The 17,629-nt window shown below is 32.3% G+C and overlaps 1 protein-coding gene across 1 annotated transcript in view; it reads right to left on the minus strand.

Annotated features, from left to right (window-relative positions):
- EYS (EGF-like photoreceptor maintenance factor) overlaps positions 1–17,629 on the minus strand; it is a 1,392,725-nt gene that overhangs the window by 1,336,603 nt on the left and 38,493 nt on the right. Inside the window, exons 3-4 of the mRNA XM_084958241.1 lie at positions 6,575–7,546; positions 4,822–4,935 (exon numbers count right to left, since the gene is read on the minus strand). Coding sequence (XP_084814367.1) covers positions 4,822–4,935; positions 6,575–7,355 — 895 coding nt within the window. The 5' untranslated portion in view covers positions 7,356–7,546. The remainder of the gene's footprint in view (positions 1–4,821; positions 4,936–6,574; positions 7,547–17,629) is intronic.

Consider the following 17,629-nt stretch of genomic DNA (forward strand, 5'->3'; position numbering starts at 1 on the left):
TTAATTTATGTAATAATAACATTATTCCAAAGACATTGGAAATATAAAGTTTCTGACTATAATATGACTCTTTGGAACACCACAATCTCAACTTATTTGTGAATTCTGTTTCATACATCAGATCTTGTGTATTAATATATATGGATCATTACAGTGGGCAAAAAGATTATACATATGTTAGTTCCTAAAGGTTTTTGAAGAAACTGAATAGAAAATATGTATAAATGAATAGGTATATGGAGAGACACATTCATAGGCAGAGAGTTGATAGATAGATACATATATACATTCATGAACACGCATACACTTTATTAGTTTTAAAAATGTGATTCTCCTTATATGTTTTTGGCTAAGGCTTTAAGTCACAGAAAAATACAATACATATCAAACATATTCTAATCTGTTATAGTTACTAGGTCTTCCAATAGTGTCTTCATCCTATTTTGTCCACAATAACAGCAGTTTATGCTCAGAGTGTCAGACAAAACATTGCTGAAATATAAGTGCTCCCAGATAATCAATTTACCATTTGTCCTATATTTTCTAACCAAGATCTATTATTTTCAATTATATAAAAGTAAACAAATGTATTTGATAGATCTCTACTTTGCACCTTAAATTCTGCCATGGTCTTTTCTAGGATATATAAGCAGTATTTTATTTTATTTTTTTAGTTTTTAATTTTAGGGGGGCTATGCCCTGAGGCATGTGGAAGTTCCTGGATCAGGAATCAAACCAGTACCACAGCAGTGACAACACTGGATCCTTAACCTGCTGAGCCACGTGGGAATTGCAGCAGTATTTTATTTTTAACATGAAGATAGACTTGTAAGTTAATCACTGATTACTTACCTCACTTTTCCCAATCCTTTTCAAACTCAATGTGTATTACATCATTTAAGGACAGCTTGTGGATGTTGAAAACCAAGCTGCCATAAATAGCTGCCTCCTTCTTACCTGAGCAGGAGTGGAAGAATCTGATGTTGCCCTGGGAGCCCAAAGCTGCTGATGGCAAGGAGGCTGGGTCGATGGGACCACAGGAAATTTTGAGCTGTGTCTAGGTTTTATATGAGAGCCAAGTGGAGGCAAAACATCCGTCATGGAGTGCAGAGAGGATTGTCCATAGGTCCTTGCTATGGAACTGGTCATTTTTTATAGGGTATAAATCATGGGTTGGTAAACTATTAACTGTGAGTCAAGTTACACCTATTTTTGTAAAGAAAGTTTTACTGAACGTAAAGAACTATACTCATTTACATACTATGGATGTTTTCCCACTACAATAGCAGAGGTGAGTTATTGTGATAGAGACCATATGGTTCAGAAAGTGAAATATTTACTATCTGATCTTTCACAGAAAAAGTTTGCCAGCTCCTGGTATAAATATACAACTATTTGCATATTTTAATGTGCACCTATATTTATTTCATATTTTATAATAAATACTTAAACCCCAACAATATCAGAAAATTTAAATTTTTAATAAAAATGTATCTTTCAAATGTATGTTTCCTTAGAACTTTGGTAATAAATATGGAATTTGCTGCTAAACTATCACACTTTTTTTTTTTTAATGGCTGCACCTGAGGCATATGGAAGTTCCCAGGCCAGGGTCAAATCAGAGCTAAAGCTGAAGGCCTACACCACAGCCACAGCAATACCAGACCTGAGTTGCATCTGTGAGCTACACTGAAGATTTTGGCAACACTGAATCCTTAACCCATAGAACAAGGCCAGGGATTGAAGCTACATCCTCACAGAGATAATGTCGGGTCCTTAACTCACTGAGCCACAGTGGGAACTCCTAAACTATGTCACTTTTTATGATCCATCAAGTGACTACAGTTACATCGCTGACTACCTAAAACAAGACACCTGTTGGTTCAAGAACCAGCAGCATATATTAAATGTTAACATTTTAGAAGATCCTCTGCCACTGAGGAGTTAGGTTCATATGCAGACATTCTTACCTATCACTCTGTGAAGTATGCACTTTCATTTAGATCAAATGTCTACCTTAAAATTATTCTCTCCATTTTTTTATTGATAGTTTCTCTGTACATACAAAAAGTGAAATGATCATTGTAAATGTGTTGGCTTAATCAGCAGAATAAATTCACACACAGTTAAAAACTGTCAGCCCAACATTAGTAAAATCAGAGGCTTCAAATAGATTAGTTAAGTTCAATAATAGTTGGACATTTCCACACAAATCATTGAATTAAAATAGAGCTGTACAAGTTTATTCTGTTAAAGCAAGACTTCTGAAGATATTAGGAATGTTAGTGAAAACTCATTTAAAAAAAAAGTTCAGTAAAAATGTTCAAAGATTAAGTTACTTATTCTTATGCTAAAGTTATATAAATTTAAATTTATCCTAATATACACATTTTTTGATTAAGTTGATAAAAGTATGAAAAAGAAATGGACTTGGAATTTTTTGTGGTTCATATTTTACTCATTTTAAAATAAAACTAGTTTGTGCTGTTCACACAAGTGGACTAGAATCTATAATTGCAAAATTTACAAATAATTAAAAATTGTCACAGGACAACAGACTAATACTTTTATGATAAAGCTGATATTAAGAAAGAAAAGTAACATAGAAAAATGTACTTTCTCTTGCTGCTGTCCATTAACATTTGAAGAAATATTTAAACTTGTGAAGAATTACTGAAAATACATCCAAGTATCTCAGGGAGATTTTGACATTTTAGTGAAAGAATATTGTAAATTCGTTTGCATCTCATTCAAAATCAGTTATAATCATTTAATCAAAAAGTAATAAATTAAGCACAAAAAGGTCACTTTAGAAAGTTTCAGGGAATTATACTTAAGTTTAAAAAGACAAAATTTATTTCTACATCATACAATGAAGATATTTAAGTTTGACAAATTCAAAATTGCTAGAGATTATAAATGTTATAATTGGGCTTTGGAAGAGTTGGACTTGTGGGAAGAAATATTTGAAGGCTGTCCTGTATTTTACAGATAATTTCATGTGCTAGAACATAGTGGATATCAATTGAGAAGGCCTGCAACTTTGTAGTACCTAAGTTTCATAAAATTTTCAAAGGAATCATATGTGGAGAAAATTTATTTCATGAAGAGTCTCTGAAAATGTTTGTCAAAAAGAATTCTGAATAGAATAAAAATATAGCTTCTATGGAAATATTTCATCCATAAATCTTAAATAAAAAAATCAAATTGACAGTACTTAACATTTACCAGATTTGCATTTGAGATTAATAGGAATCTTAACATGTGTTCAGTGAAAATAGTGAGGTAGCTTAAGATGGCATAATTAGAGGTCAATTGAAGGAATTAATGACTTCAGATTTTAATCATAAATCCAACTTTGAAGAGGGCACAAATAGCTTTATAAAAAATTATATATGACTATATTGAAAAAATATTTATCCTTCAGAAAAAATACTAGCAACATAATTTTAGAGATATGTCTAAACATAGCTTTACTTAAATTATTAGTTTTGTAATGTTTCAGATAATATAGAGTATGCTTTAAAATGTCTTTTTTGGGGCGGGGGGGCTCTCCTGCAGAATGTAGAAGTTCCAGGGCAAGGGATTTAACCCATGCCACAGCAGCCACCTGAGCCACTGAAGTCACAATGGCAGATCCTTAATTCACTGAGCCTCAAGAAAATGCCTAAAATGTCCTTTTGATTTGCAGAAATGAAGTTACAATTAATTTCTTTGGATAGAGTTTTATTTAAACAATTTTTTTTGCATAGAGCTATTTTATATGTCTGCCATTTACTGAAACCAATTTGCTAGAGAAAAACAACATATTTTAAATATTAAAAAATGATAACACTTTTAGCTACCTCTCTTGTTCTCAAATGCTGGGTTTTGGAAGATAAATTTTATGGTCTTCATACATTTGCAGGATATGGTAAGGTATCCTAAAACATCTCACAACTCATAATCTTTCTCAAAGCTATAAATGGCCTGCGGGGAAAAACGACCTGAAAACATTTATCTGAAGACAGCTGGAGTTCTTACTGCCTGCATTGCCACCAAGCCCTTCTACTACTGGTAGTGGTTGATGCACTCTACCAAACTTTCATCTCGCTTTCAGCTACATTAGGTGGAAGGATCTGCCAGAGAAACACACAGGGGTCCTGTTCTCTGCAGTTTGGGAGTTACGAATCTTTTGTTTCACTCCCTCAAAAAGAATTTTTAGGTGTCTAGTTGTGGCTGGAGACACCATTATCTAAAGACATTTTAAATAAGGATAAATACAATGATGGTGAGCTATAATTTCTGGAAAATAGGGAAGGAAGAGTTCAAGATGAGATAGGAATGGTTTAAACACAATTTCATTGTTAAATATTTGATCAGTAGTTAAGAAACTATTAAACAATGATTTTATTTCACATTTTTAAATTCATTTGAGAAGGAATAAAACATTTTTATTCTTCATGAAAGGGGATGTGTCCATAATGACATGTTACCTAAGGAAATAAGTTAGATATAATTATGCAGATTATGTGCAAAATGTGAATTATTTCTAAATACATTTTAGAACCTAAGAGTAAAATATATTTTATTATAGCACAAAAAAACCTGTTCAACTGATATTCAAATTCTTCATATATTATGAAATATTTAGCAGCATAAACATTTAATTGTTAACCAAATTGACCTTGTAAATTTATCTCGAAAAATAGTCAAAGTATAGAACCATTACAATACTATTTTTCAGTAACAAATGAAACATTTCAAGTTTAATTTGAAATAAGCATAACAAAATTAAAATTACCAGTTTGTATGTATATATACATATATATGCATTTTTACCTGAAAATGGTTCCTCGCATTCACAAATGAAACTATTTGAAGTAACATTACTGCAGTTCCCATGAAAATGGATATGTGGTTGACATTTGCCAATTATTTCTGAACAATTTATGCCTATAAAAGTGAAAGAAAAATAATGTCTCAACTAGATTAAAATATTTACATCATACTTATATAGTTAATTATGGTCATCAATTTCCCCCAATTTTTTAATAATTAATAACATCAAAATTTTGAATACTGTAATTCTACTTAAGAACCAGTGTTTCAGGATGGTGTATTTAAGTGGAAACAAAAAAATAATTTCAATAAACATGACATCAGTTTTTCCATCTTCTGACCCTATAGTTTAAAGTTCAAATACTTTTCTGATTGTTGATATTTGAGCTTTACTTAATTTTACAAAAATTTTGACCTGTTAATCGTGTTTTGAGAGTAGATAATATTAATACATGTAAGTACCAATTCTTCAACATACACTGGTAGCATTCCCCTGATAAATTAGAACGTGACATATTCAAATGTATATTGTAAATATACTAATTTCAAGAGTTGTATATTGTGTCTTATACTGTCCTATATTGTGTCTTAGCTTTACTACCTAGCCAAGGTAATGATTCATAGAAGGAAAATGTGAAAATATGATACCATCTGAAGAGGAATCAGGGCATAAAATTTCAATCAAGTAAGAAAAATAAGCCCTAGAGATCTGCTGTACAACACTGTACCTCTTGTCAACAATAATATATTTGACACTTGAAATCTAATCTAAATTTATTTGGAGAAAAGAGAAAAGTTTGCTTAAATTCTTTGATGCTATGAACAAACTTCTCAATTCTACATTTCTATATTATCTTTCAAACTTTATCTGTACAAGTTATTGTGGTTCTACTATATAAAAATTCATAACCTCCCAGGACATATTTTTCTATGTAGTTAATCATGTCATATGATATCCTTCACATAAAGGAATGTGTCTACAAAATTCCAGGGCATGGCAAGTGGACAAAGATCACCACAAAACAGTTGCACACAATTTGGCAGTAGCCCAGCCCCCATTCTAATTGAATTCTTATTTTAATTGATGAGCAGTCCTTACCATTATGGCTAGTGCCTTTCATATTCCTTATAGAAAGACATCCCTACCTCACTAATGAAGAACACTTCTTAAAATGTTTAAGAAGCTGGATCTCAGATTAACTGTTATTTCCATAGAAAAATCAAATCAAATAAAACAAATAAAATCTAATCTAATCTAGATATTTTAGGATAAACATATTTTTAAGACATTATTGTGGAGTTCCTATTGTGGCGCAGTGGTTAACGAATCTGACTAGGAACCATGAGGTTGTGGGTTCGATCCCTGGCCTCGCTCAGTGGGTCAAGGATCCAGCGTTGCCACGAGGTGTAGGTCGCAGACGTGGCTTGTATCCCGCGTTGCTGCGGCTCTGGGCTCTGGTGTGGGCTGGAGGCTACAGCTCCGATTCGACCCCTAGCCTGGGAACCTCCATATGCCACGAGAGCGGCCCAAGAAAAGGCAAAAAGACAAAAAGACAAAAAAAAGAAAGAAAGAAAGAAATTCTTGTTAAATAAGCAACATTTTATTTTAGAGAATACCTGAATCCAAAATTAGTCTATTCTAAAAATTTTACCAAATTTTTAAAAATGTTTCTTGTTTTTTGGTCAGGAACAGTTGTGGATTAAATATATTTTGCTATTTTAATAGAATTGTGTTATTTAAAAATAAACTTACCTGTAAATGGTGGATAACAGATACATTCATATCCTTGCTTATTCCACGTCTCTCCTTTATTAATGCAACTGCCATTATGTTTACATGGTTTATAAGAACATGGATCAAGTTCCTGGCAGTATTTTCCAGAGTATGGACCCTGACAATGGCAGCTGTATGTCTTACTCCAAACTTCAGTAAGACATTTACCATGCCCAGAGCAAAGTTCTGAACTCTGATATTCCTGGCAGAACTGCTCTTTCACGGTCACATTTAGTCGAAGTCCCAGTTGACAAAGGGACTTGCCATTTGCCATTACTGTGATAAAATAATGTGTTCCAACACTCAGCCAGTGAGAATTAATAATGTGCATCCCCTTCAGTTTGCAACCAAAAAGTAACTGATCTTCAGTTGTGGTATTTTGCAGACAGTCAATGAATGATGCTTCAGAAACGTTCATCAAATTTATTTCTGGATATTCAAGAGATGGTTCAGAAGAAATTACAAGGATGTCTCCTAATTGAATTTGTAAAGGGCAAATCTGGGGGACAACGTGATTTTCTGAAGTATTTATTTTAGCATTTACATCACCAAACCAGCAATCTCCATAGACACCTAGGCAGATGTTTTCTGTTAGTGTCCAATTCACCACATATGATGAGGGCTGTGTACGCCATTCTTCCACTAAGTGCCGTTTACATGTTGTTTTTCCATTTATAAGCATGCTGTGAAGAACCACCAGGGTCACAAGAGTATTTAATTTGTTAGTCATTTGGGGAAATTTCATTTTACAATCTATCATGAAAGTGTCATAAAGAATTGCTACAAAATGGTCTTTCAATATTGCCAGAAATTTCTAAGCTGAGTTGTTGTTCAGGGATTCCTGGGATCTGGCTTTTTATTCCTGTTTTTTTGTCTATTCCCAAAGTTCAAGTAGATTTAATGACTGGACTTTGATCAAGAAATAGTAGAGTTCAATTGTTTAAAATACCCCTTTAAACAGAAAAAAAAATTATTAGTGAAATTTTTCCTAATTTAATTATACAGAAAATTCTTACCTGCTTTCTGCAAGGACTGTATCACCAGCTAGGCACCTTCATTGTAGATCAAGGCCAGGAAAAAAAGTGGTCAATATATATTTTATTTCATCCTGCTGTATATGATTACCTGATTTTGAAGTTTTGGTATCATGACCTAATAAATAAGCAACTTACTACAGTTTTTTATACCAAGTATAAGCATAATTGAAACATAGTAATATTCAAGATCCTTCTTGGATATTTTTTTTTGTTTTTTTCAGATACAATTATCCTTGGTTTTAGAAAAATATTTTTCAAATATCTAAATATAAAATGTTTCAAAGATAATGTTTATGTAAAGTTTTCATACAAACAGGGCTTAAGTTGCCTGTTGGTGACAAATCATATTCTTGTAATCCAGGAGGTGGGAGATCCCACATGTGTATGCTCATATATGAGTATACATAAAATACTAATGGTAAATTCTGTTAGACAAATAACTAAATGCAGAATGAGCCTTCACCCAACTTCTTCAGGAATGGTGGGAAGGTAGCAGGCAAAGAGGAAACAGGAAGTATAAAATGGCATAATGAAATGATGATACGTAGAAACAATGTGTCAGTAGCTTTCTCCTTCACCACTCAATACTCATGTGGAAGGAGGAGTCAGCAGGTCAATTCTGTTGGAAGGCGCCATGACCCCCTCAGAGAATGAAAACAAACAGGGATTTTGAGATTTAATATAGTAATCCAATTTAAAAAATAGTAAATAACAGTCATTGAGGATTTTCTCTGTGCAAACCACTTACTACTTAAGAAATACACTGTGATCCTCATAACAGAATTCAAATTGTGAGAAGGGTAAATGGTATAATATAAAAACATGATCTTTGGATCTAAGGTATATTATTTATTTTTTCCCTGTTCCTGGACACATGAGTTTTCATTCCATCCATTGTTATATAAGAAAGAATATATTAAAGAGATTTATTTAAATAAATTAATATGGTAGTATTGATTGATGAGGTAGATTTAAAGATTGAATTAGACCATGTAAACATATGCTAGACATTCAATAAATGGTAACTTTTATTATTGTCCAGTTTCACTCAGTGATTGACATCCACATTTGTCAGATTCAAAAATCCCCATATTCTCTAGACTACCTTAATGATAAATCAAAAATTGTTAAAATAAATGGTTTCATATAATTATATTTTGTAATTAATTTTTTAGTTCATATCAAATATTTATGATGAATATAATATCTTGATGTCTCATAAATCATATAGAAATTAAATTTGAGTTATAAATTATCTCTTTAAAAATTCAGCCCCAGATATTATAAATCTATAAAATATAAATTCATGTAAGTAACAAAGTGTTAACTTCTAACTTTCTTAGAACTAGAAGTTATGTATAGACATGATCATTTAAAATATGTTAACTATACATTCTGGACTTCCATGTATAGTATTGCTAAATGGTAAAAGGTACTTTTAACAAATATATTCAATCCCAATCTATGTGCAAGGCAATATGATAACTACTAGGAATTTATCAATAACCAAATGAAATTAGCTATCAAAGTAAAGAACCAAGTACTTAATGAAGGAGACAGATTATTAGGCAAGCAATAGCAGATAGCAAGCAATACTACCAAAAGAATAGTCTACAGCAATGTAAGAAGAAATAGAAGAGGAATTTAATAGGAAACAAGGGTAAGCTTGGGAATGAAATGGAAATGAAATCTTGGAAATGAAATCTAGGAAAGTTGCCAAGAGAGAAGAATTCCAGGAGAAAATATTTGTCTAAAGATTTTGAAATAAGTGTGAGAGTGGATACTTTCAATGTAGTGAGAGAAGTTGAGCTTCTAAGTATAGAGGGAAAAGAACTTATAATAAAATGTAAGTTCTTAATTTCAATAGAGATTCTATTAGAAGGGGCAGGCATTTTTGGTAAAGGAGCTCACATTTTACCTTAGGGAAGTGGAGAACCTCTTGTAGATTTTATGTAGGAGGTTAACAAGAGTAAATTTCATAAGATATCAATTTAGTAGGAGAGTGAGGAATGCACTGATGGCTACACCTGGGAAACGAGAATTTGGGAAACAGGTTGTAGAACTCGTCTAGTGAAACAATAGCAAAGGAACAGGAAGTATAAAATGAAAATACAGTGGTAGTGGAAATACATCAACAGTGGTGGAGTCCAGAAATATGTAATGGTAGAGTTACCAGGTCTTAAAGACTGTTGATCTAAGGAAACATAGGAAAAATACATGCATAAAGATAGTAAGGGAGAGGAGATGTCAGACTTATTTATGCACATACTGAACTGGAAGTGAACCTGAGTGATTTTCTTGTAGAAGCACTGAGATATCAACGGTATGGTCAAATATCAGTACACGCAAGAATCTAGCCTCAGATTCTAAATTGTATCATATTTTTATATTTTGATTTGTATGGAAAGTGTTCAGGAGGTTGTTTTAAGATGGAAAAGACTTGATCTTGTTTAAATTATGAGGAAGGGAAACATACGGAGATAATAAAGCAGATGGAAGAATGTAAGTGGCAATGGACACAGTGTAGGGTTGGAGGAAAGAATAAAGATTAATGTAGATTATTTAGGTTGTGACTTTGGTTTCAGAAAGTTGGGGTATTTATCTTGTGGGATTCTCTATTTTCTCTGTGAAGTAAGAGGTGGTTAGTGGACATAGTAGGCATATGCCAATCCCAAATCCCCATTCATACTATTGTATATGGAATGGGTGGTCAGTGGGGATTTGCTGTATAGCTCAGAGAACTCTACTCAGAACTCTGTGATAATCTATGTGGGAAAGTAATCTGAAAAAGAAGGGATATGGGTTTGTGATATGGATATGTGGATCCACATATGAATGGATATTTTATAACTGAATCAGTTTTTTTGTACAGCAGAAATTATCATATTGTAAATCAACTATACTACAATGAAAGTTTAAAAAATTAAAAGAAAAAGGGGTGATTGGTGAAGGTGTTGAATTTGGAAGGAAGGGGAGGATTGACTAAATCTGAAATGAACAGTGAAGAAAATATGAGAGAATGCTAATTAGTAAAAAAATAGAATCACTAGGAAATATTGAAATACTTTTGTGGCTGCAAATCACAGCCTTACGGTAAGTGTCAGCTTACACAGGTGCATTATTTTCCCAGTAACTTAGTTGAAAAAATACAATACAAAATTAAGAAGTAAATGGGTTTAAACAAACATAGTCACCAGCAAATTACATTTGCATTGAAGCAGAATTAGATCTGTGTGATATTTTTAGACTAGCTGCAGATGTGATCTCACATTACTGCATGGCTAATCCTGTGCTTCTCAGAATTCTCTGCATCCCTAATTATTGTGCATTTATATTTTCTAAGAGAAAGTGACTTCATGTATTGCATTTCCAGCTCAAGAAAAAATAAATAAAACAACAAGCCAGAAAAAAAAATAAAAAACAGAAAAGCCTCCATGAGATCAATTTGCCTCTATATATGTTAAAAACAAAATGCTTTGAATTTTATTAGGATAAATATGAATATGAACACTATATTTGGATGTATTCGAATAAGGACCTGTAATTTGGGCTCAAAAGTTAAATACAAAGATGCATGACTCAGTTCATTTATAAAGAACTTTAAATCCTATCCAAGTGGCATTCTGCTTAACTTCTAAACACATACACATGTTCATAGTATGTCTAAGAGTTGAATTCAGTAATTATTTTCATACAATGTTATATTGCCATCTTATAAATTCTTGAGCCAAGAAGCCTACATATCCAGAGACTCTGATGGAGAATTGTATATAGTAATAACCCTATCATCACTGGGCAGCAATGCTACCAGGAAAATATTTTACAAGAAAAACTATGGAGTGATGTTAAATTATGTGAGTTGTATCACTTTTACGGTAGCTGTGTAGTTAGATTACGCTAAAAGATAAAACCTAAGATAAAAGTTAGATTCAACATTTAAAAAAATAGATACTATTTATCCCATTCCAATATATAAATCATCTTAAATGACCTCCTTTAAAAAATAAGGAAATTGATTCACACGAATCAATTTTATATAAGCAAAGAATGATTTAAATATAACATTCCTCATAGTGTTCAGATTACAATAGGCATTCAATAAAAGATAGTTGAGGGAGGACTAGAAATAATGTATCTAATCCATTTGCATTTTGTGCCTAGTACATAAGGTCATGAACTGTGGAAGCTTTCAATGAGTTTGTAATTGATCTATAACCAGTGATCTTTTTTACATTTTTCACCCCATTATGAAGTATGACCTCCAGAATAAATAGATTTTTCTTTTAAAAATTATGTTATACTTGATAAAACATATACAAAAATGAAAACTGTAATTGTAGGAGTTAATTGAACAGATATAAATATTCTAATGTTCTGTGCCTGACCACTAGAGAGTGCAGGGCACATGGGGGATACATTAGATTGGATTAAAATTGTTGAGGTGGGGGAAATGTGTGTTTCAGAAATACCAATACAGCTATCAACCACATGGAGGATGGAAATCCCAGCAAAGGGCAAAAAATGGTAAACTTCAAAATTAAAGTTGAAATAGCAGTGATGGGATAAGAGACATCCAATATAGGAAGAAGATTATTCAAAACTCATTTACCAATAGGACAAAAGAATGAGTAAAGAAATTTAGGTGAAAAAAGGACAATACTATTCAAGAGATAGGGGTGAAAATGTTAGTTCAAATAACCAACTTTTCTAAGGAAAATGATGGAGGAAAACATTTCCAAATTTTTATAGAGTTAGTACTTCTATAAATTTTTAAGTGTGTTTACTCAATTTGGTCATTACAATAAAGTTTAATTGGGTAACAAGAACAGGAAAATTAGAATGAGATGGTGCGATTATAAAAGTTGAGAGAAAAATTCAATGTATAAGACTCTTTGAAAAACAAACTGTTTATGATAAAAAGAAGAGTGAATAGTGGAGTCAACAAAGTGGAATTAAAATCTCATTTAAGGAGTTCCCTGGTGGCACAGTAGGTTAAGGATCCAGTGTTTTCACTGCTGTGACACAAGTTGCTGTTGTGGCGTGGGTCACTGCTGCAACATGGGTTGAATCCCTGGCCTGGGAACTTCTATGGGTGTGGCAAAACAAAAAATTCATTGAGAAAAAGCTGCAATTAAGGACACCACACAAATTATAATTGCCACAATCTAGTTGGCGTGTAATAGCTGGATCCAGAGTCTTAATGGGAACGTAAAGTAAAATCAATAGATTTTACTTTGAAGTAAGAACTCACTTAAAGACTATCATTTTAGTATCTATTACAGATTTTTATATTAATTTTTCCATGTCTTGTGGTTGGTTAAATTATGTCAAACCATTTCATTTCGTATACGACACTGTGAAAAGGTATAGAGATTATTGTTGACAAACCAGAATATACCCAAGGAGTTAGAGATGATTTAGTAATTCTCTAATCTTAATTTTAAAATATTACTCAGCAAGAGTTCCATTTTCTGAAGTTTGAAATATTAATGTTAAACAGAAAATCACATACCATCATACTTTAAACCAATGTGATTATTTGCTTTTAAGAAACAGATTTTGTAAAATTAAAATCAGGTAAATTGTGCCTTGTTTTAGACCTTCTTTCTTCCCACATTTAACTAGAATATTACTTTATTTTTCAATCTATTTTTTTAATTAAGTGAAACTTCATTTACATTGTCTATACATTTTAGTTTCATTAAAAATTTCATTGAAATACATAAGTAAAATATAAAAAAAACACAAGGTATATGTAATTTATAGAAAAAATATTTCGAGAATTGAAATTACTTTTCCAGTCCTTGCTTTCTAAAATCTGTTTCTTGGCAATGGTAAATGCCATACAAGGTGTGGACTTTCCTATATTTTTTTGTATATTCTAGAGAAATAATTATTCCTTGTTGAAATCTTGAACAAATAAAAACTTGAAATCTTAAGTCTTTTAAGTCTGGTGAAATCTCCTGGAGGCCCAAATTCTTTGAGGATATGAATGTCTAGATAAGTTGGGAAATCAGGGCTATTGTTGACAATGTCACTGGCCTGCACAGGGCCAAAGACAGCCCTTTTTTGAGTCACTTCAGATATAGGCTGGAAAATGTAACATCCAGAAAATTCTGTTTGGGGGTTCCTGCCTTGGCACAGTGGGTTAAGAATGCAGCTACAGTGGCTCAGGTCGCTGCAGAGGTGCTGGTTCAATCCCTGGCCCAGCACAGTGGGTTGAATAATCCAGCATTGCCTCAGATGTGGTTCAGATTCAGTCCCTGACCTGGGAACTTCCATATGCTATGGGTGCAGACAAAAAAATTAAAAAAAAAAAAAAAAAAAGATAATATCCTGAAGAAAATTTTGTCTTTCCTTATATGTTAAAATAAAATTAATAAATTACTCTTTGAAAGCCAAAACAGAACTACATAATTCTTAAACCGAAAGAGTAGTTCTATTTGCAACTTTAAGTGAAAATAAAATAAAAATACCATCGGAGAGACAAACACAAGATGACTCCCATTTCTTACCTGTTCTAAGGAAATTAAAAGGAGAATAAATGCCAGTCAAGAGAGGGGGAGAAAATAGGAGCCAGAACAAAGTTGCTGGAAAATAGAAAATAAACTTCTAAAAATTTTATAATTAGAAGTTTCATCTTTAAGTGTATAATTCCTATGTGAAAGTTATGATTCATGTGTATGTTCATTTTTTAGCATATGGATAATCAATTATTCTAAAAGCAATAATTTAAAAATTACTTACCACTGAATTACTTTTTCTCCTTTGTCAAATGTTAGTTGACTATATTTGCATGGTTATACCTCTGGACTCTTTATTCTGTTTCATTGATCTATGTGTCTATTTTTTCCCCAGTACCACAACATCACACTGCCTTGATTAGTTTTGTTTTATGGTTAAGTCTTGAAATCAGGTAAAGTAAATCTTCCAAATTTTGTTCTTCTTAACTATTGCAGTGGTTATTGCAGTGGTTATTTCAGTCTTTTGCCTTTCTGTACTTTAGAATCAGGATGTCAATATCAAGAAAATAGTTTATTGTGATTTTGATTGGGTTTGTGCCAAATATATTGGTAAAGCAGGGAAGAATTGACATCTTAGCTATACTGAGGCTCCCAAACAATGAACATGAACTATCTCCCCATTTATTTACACCATTACATTTAAAAAAATCAGAGTCATTTTTTTTTGTATCTAGAACAATAAATATTTTCATAGGCTTATGTTTAATTATTTAACTGCTCTTTGCTGGAAGTTTTTTTTGGGGGGGCACGCCTGTAGCATATGGATGTTCCCAGGCTAAACGTCAAGTTGGGGGGCCACAGCCTTAGCAACAGGGGATCCAAAAGACATCTGCAATCTATACCATAGCTCATGGCAATGCTGGATCCTTAACTCACTGAGCGAGGCTAGGGATCAAACCCTGAATCCTCATGGATCCTAGTCCGGTTAGTTAACTGTTTAGCCATGAAGAGAACTCCTAAGTTCTATTTTTTTTTCATTTAAATATTAGTCTTTTATTGTCGTTACACAGGAAAGCAATTGACTTTTGTACGTCAACTTTTATTTGGAACTATGTTATACTCACTCATTATTTCTAAGAGCTTTTTTTTGTTTTGATTTTGTAATAGATTCCTTTCTTCCTTACTAATCTGCATATCTTCTATTTGCTTTCCTTGTCTAATGCACTAACTAGGAATTTTAGTGTGTACTGAATAGGAGCGTTGAGAAAATATCCTCGTTTATGAAATTAAGAGGAAAGAATCTCATTTCTCATCATTAAGATGTTAACAACAGTTTTTTTGTAGACATTCTTTATGAAATTGAGAATTTTCCCCTATATTCTCTTTCTTAGGGTTTTATCATGATTAGCTGTTGTATATTGTCAAATACTTTTTCTGCTGTAATTGATATAGTCATGTGATCTGTCGTCTTAGTCTGCTGATATGTTAAATTACATTCATTTAATTTTAAAATCTAGAGGCATATATACATATGTGATCTACATGACAATTTTTCAGGGTTTATAATTATTTTTATTTCTTGTTTGTTTCAAGATGCTAATATTACAATAAGAATTTTGTATCTATGTTAGGAGAGTTATTATTTTGTAGGTTTACTTTATTTTAATGTATTTGTCTAGTTGTGGAATTAGGCTAATATTGGTCAGAGAATGAGCTTGGAAATGGTTCCTCTATTTTATTGTCTGAAAGAAATGATATAGAATTGATATCCTTTCTAGAAGAGTTGATAGAATTCACCAGTGAAATCATCTAGGCCCATCATTTCTTTTATGGAAGGGCATTAATTATTGAATCAATTTAATAGATATAAACCCATCAGATAATGTCTCTCTTCTTATGTAAGTTTTGAGAGCTTATATCTTAAAAGGAATTGGTTAATTCATATAACTTATCAAGTATTGGGTCATAAGTTGGTTTTAGTATCCCATTATTATTCTTTTAATATTCATAATAGCAAAAACCTTGACCCCTATTTCATTTATGATTTTTGCAATTTGTTTATGCTCTTTCCTCTGCCTGCCTGTCTAAAATTTTTATCATGCTTATTGTTCTTTCAAAAAATGAGCTTTCGTTGATTTTCTCTCTTTTTAATTTTATTAATGCCTGTTCTAATTTTTCTTTTCTTTTGCTTTTCTTTCTTTAGTGTCCTAAGATGAAAGTTTAAGTTACTGATTATAGATTTAATGAAAGTTATTTTATGAAAGGCTTCATCTGCATCAGGTTCTATTCTAAATGTTTTATATATTTTACTCTTTTAATATTCAACCCTTGAAATTAGTACAATTATTTACCTTCATTTATATATAAGGGTATGAAGATGTACAAGGATACATGGTGTTGCTAACAACTTTTTCCCCATGAATTCCTTTAAAATTCTCATAAAAATAATTTTCTTGGAGGCAATATATTGTGAAAGAACTGGAGTTTTATGAAAAAAACAGAACTAGATTCTGGTTGAGACCAGACACTGCCACTTAATGTCAGAATAACTGCTTATTGGTCAGAGAACTCATTCTCTCACTGAGGAAAAAATGTTTAGACATCCTTCCATGTACCTTTCAGCTCACTGTGTACTGCTATCATGCTTTCTTTAAAATAAGAAAAGACATGACTTGTGATGGTTAACAAAGTATTTGTTGACTGTCCCAACAGTTGAGGCTGGGACTCATCTAATCTAGTGGGCCCTGAATAGAAAAGGCAGAGGAAGACTGTGACCTGAAGGACCCAGGACATTGGTCCTCTCCTGCTCTGGACTGAGAACTATTCTATGTGCTCACCGGTTCTCAAGACTTGGGCCTCGGACTGAATGACATGCCAGCTTTCCTTGTTCTCCAGCTTGCAGATAACAAATCCTGGGACTTTTTAGCCCCAGAATCATGTGACCTCTTTCTCATACTAATCCTTTAATATTTTTAATAAATATATACGCATATATAAATGCATTGATATTTAGATAGAAAAAGAGAAAGAATGTCATCTCTCCATCCCTCAGTATCCGTGGGAGATACTGGTTCCAGGAGAGATTTCCCCATAGATACGAAAATACACAGCCAACTTCCTTATATAAAAGGGTATAGTATTTGCATATGACCTATAAACATCCTTCCATATACTTTGTCATCTCTAGATTAATTATAAAATCTAATACAATGTAAATGCTGTGGAAATTGTTGTACATATAATGTAAATGCTATGTAAATAATTGGTGGCATGCAGCGAATTCAAGGTTTGATTTTGGGAATTTAGTGGATTTTTTTTTTCCAAATATTTTTGATCTGAGGTTGTTTGAACCTGTGTATGTAAAATCCAGGGATAGGGAGGACTGACTGTGTGTGTGTATTGTTTCTCTGAAGAACCCTAACAAATGTACCATTATTAAGATCATACCTGGCTTTTGTGGAGAACAGCTCCATGATATTCAGTGCTCTCAGTATCTATTACATTTATTGATTTCTGAACTAATTTGCAAATTA

Source organism: Sus scrofa, chromosome 1 (assembly GCF_054392235.1).
Source record: "Sus scrofa isolate SSC_HxYL_T2T_F1_AM1 chromosome 1, Sscrofa_HxYL_maternal_Yorkshire_Landrace_v2.0, whole genome shotgun sequence".
Classification (NCBI taxonomy): domain Eukaryota; kingdom Metazoa; phylum Chordata; class Mammalia; order Artiodactyla; family Suidae; genus Sus; species Sus scrofa.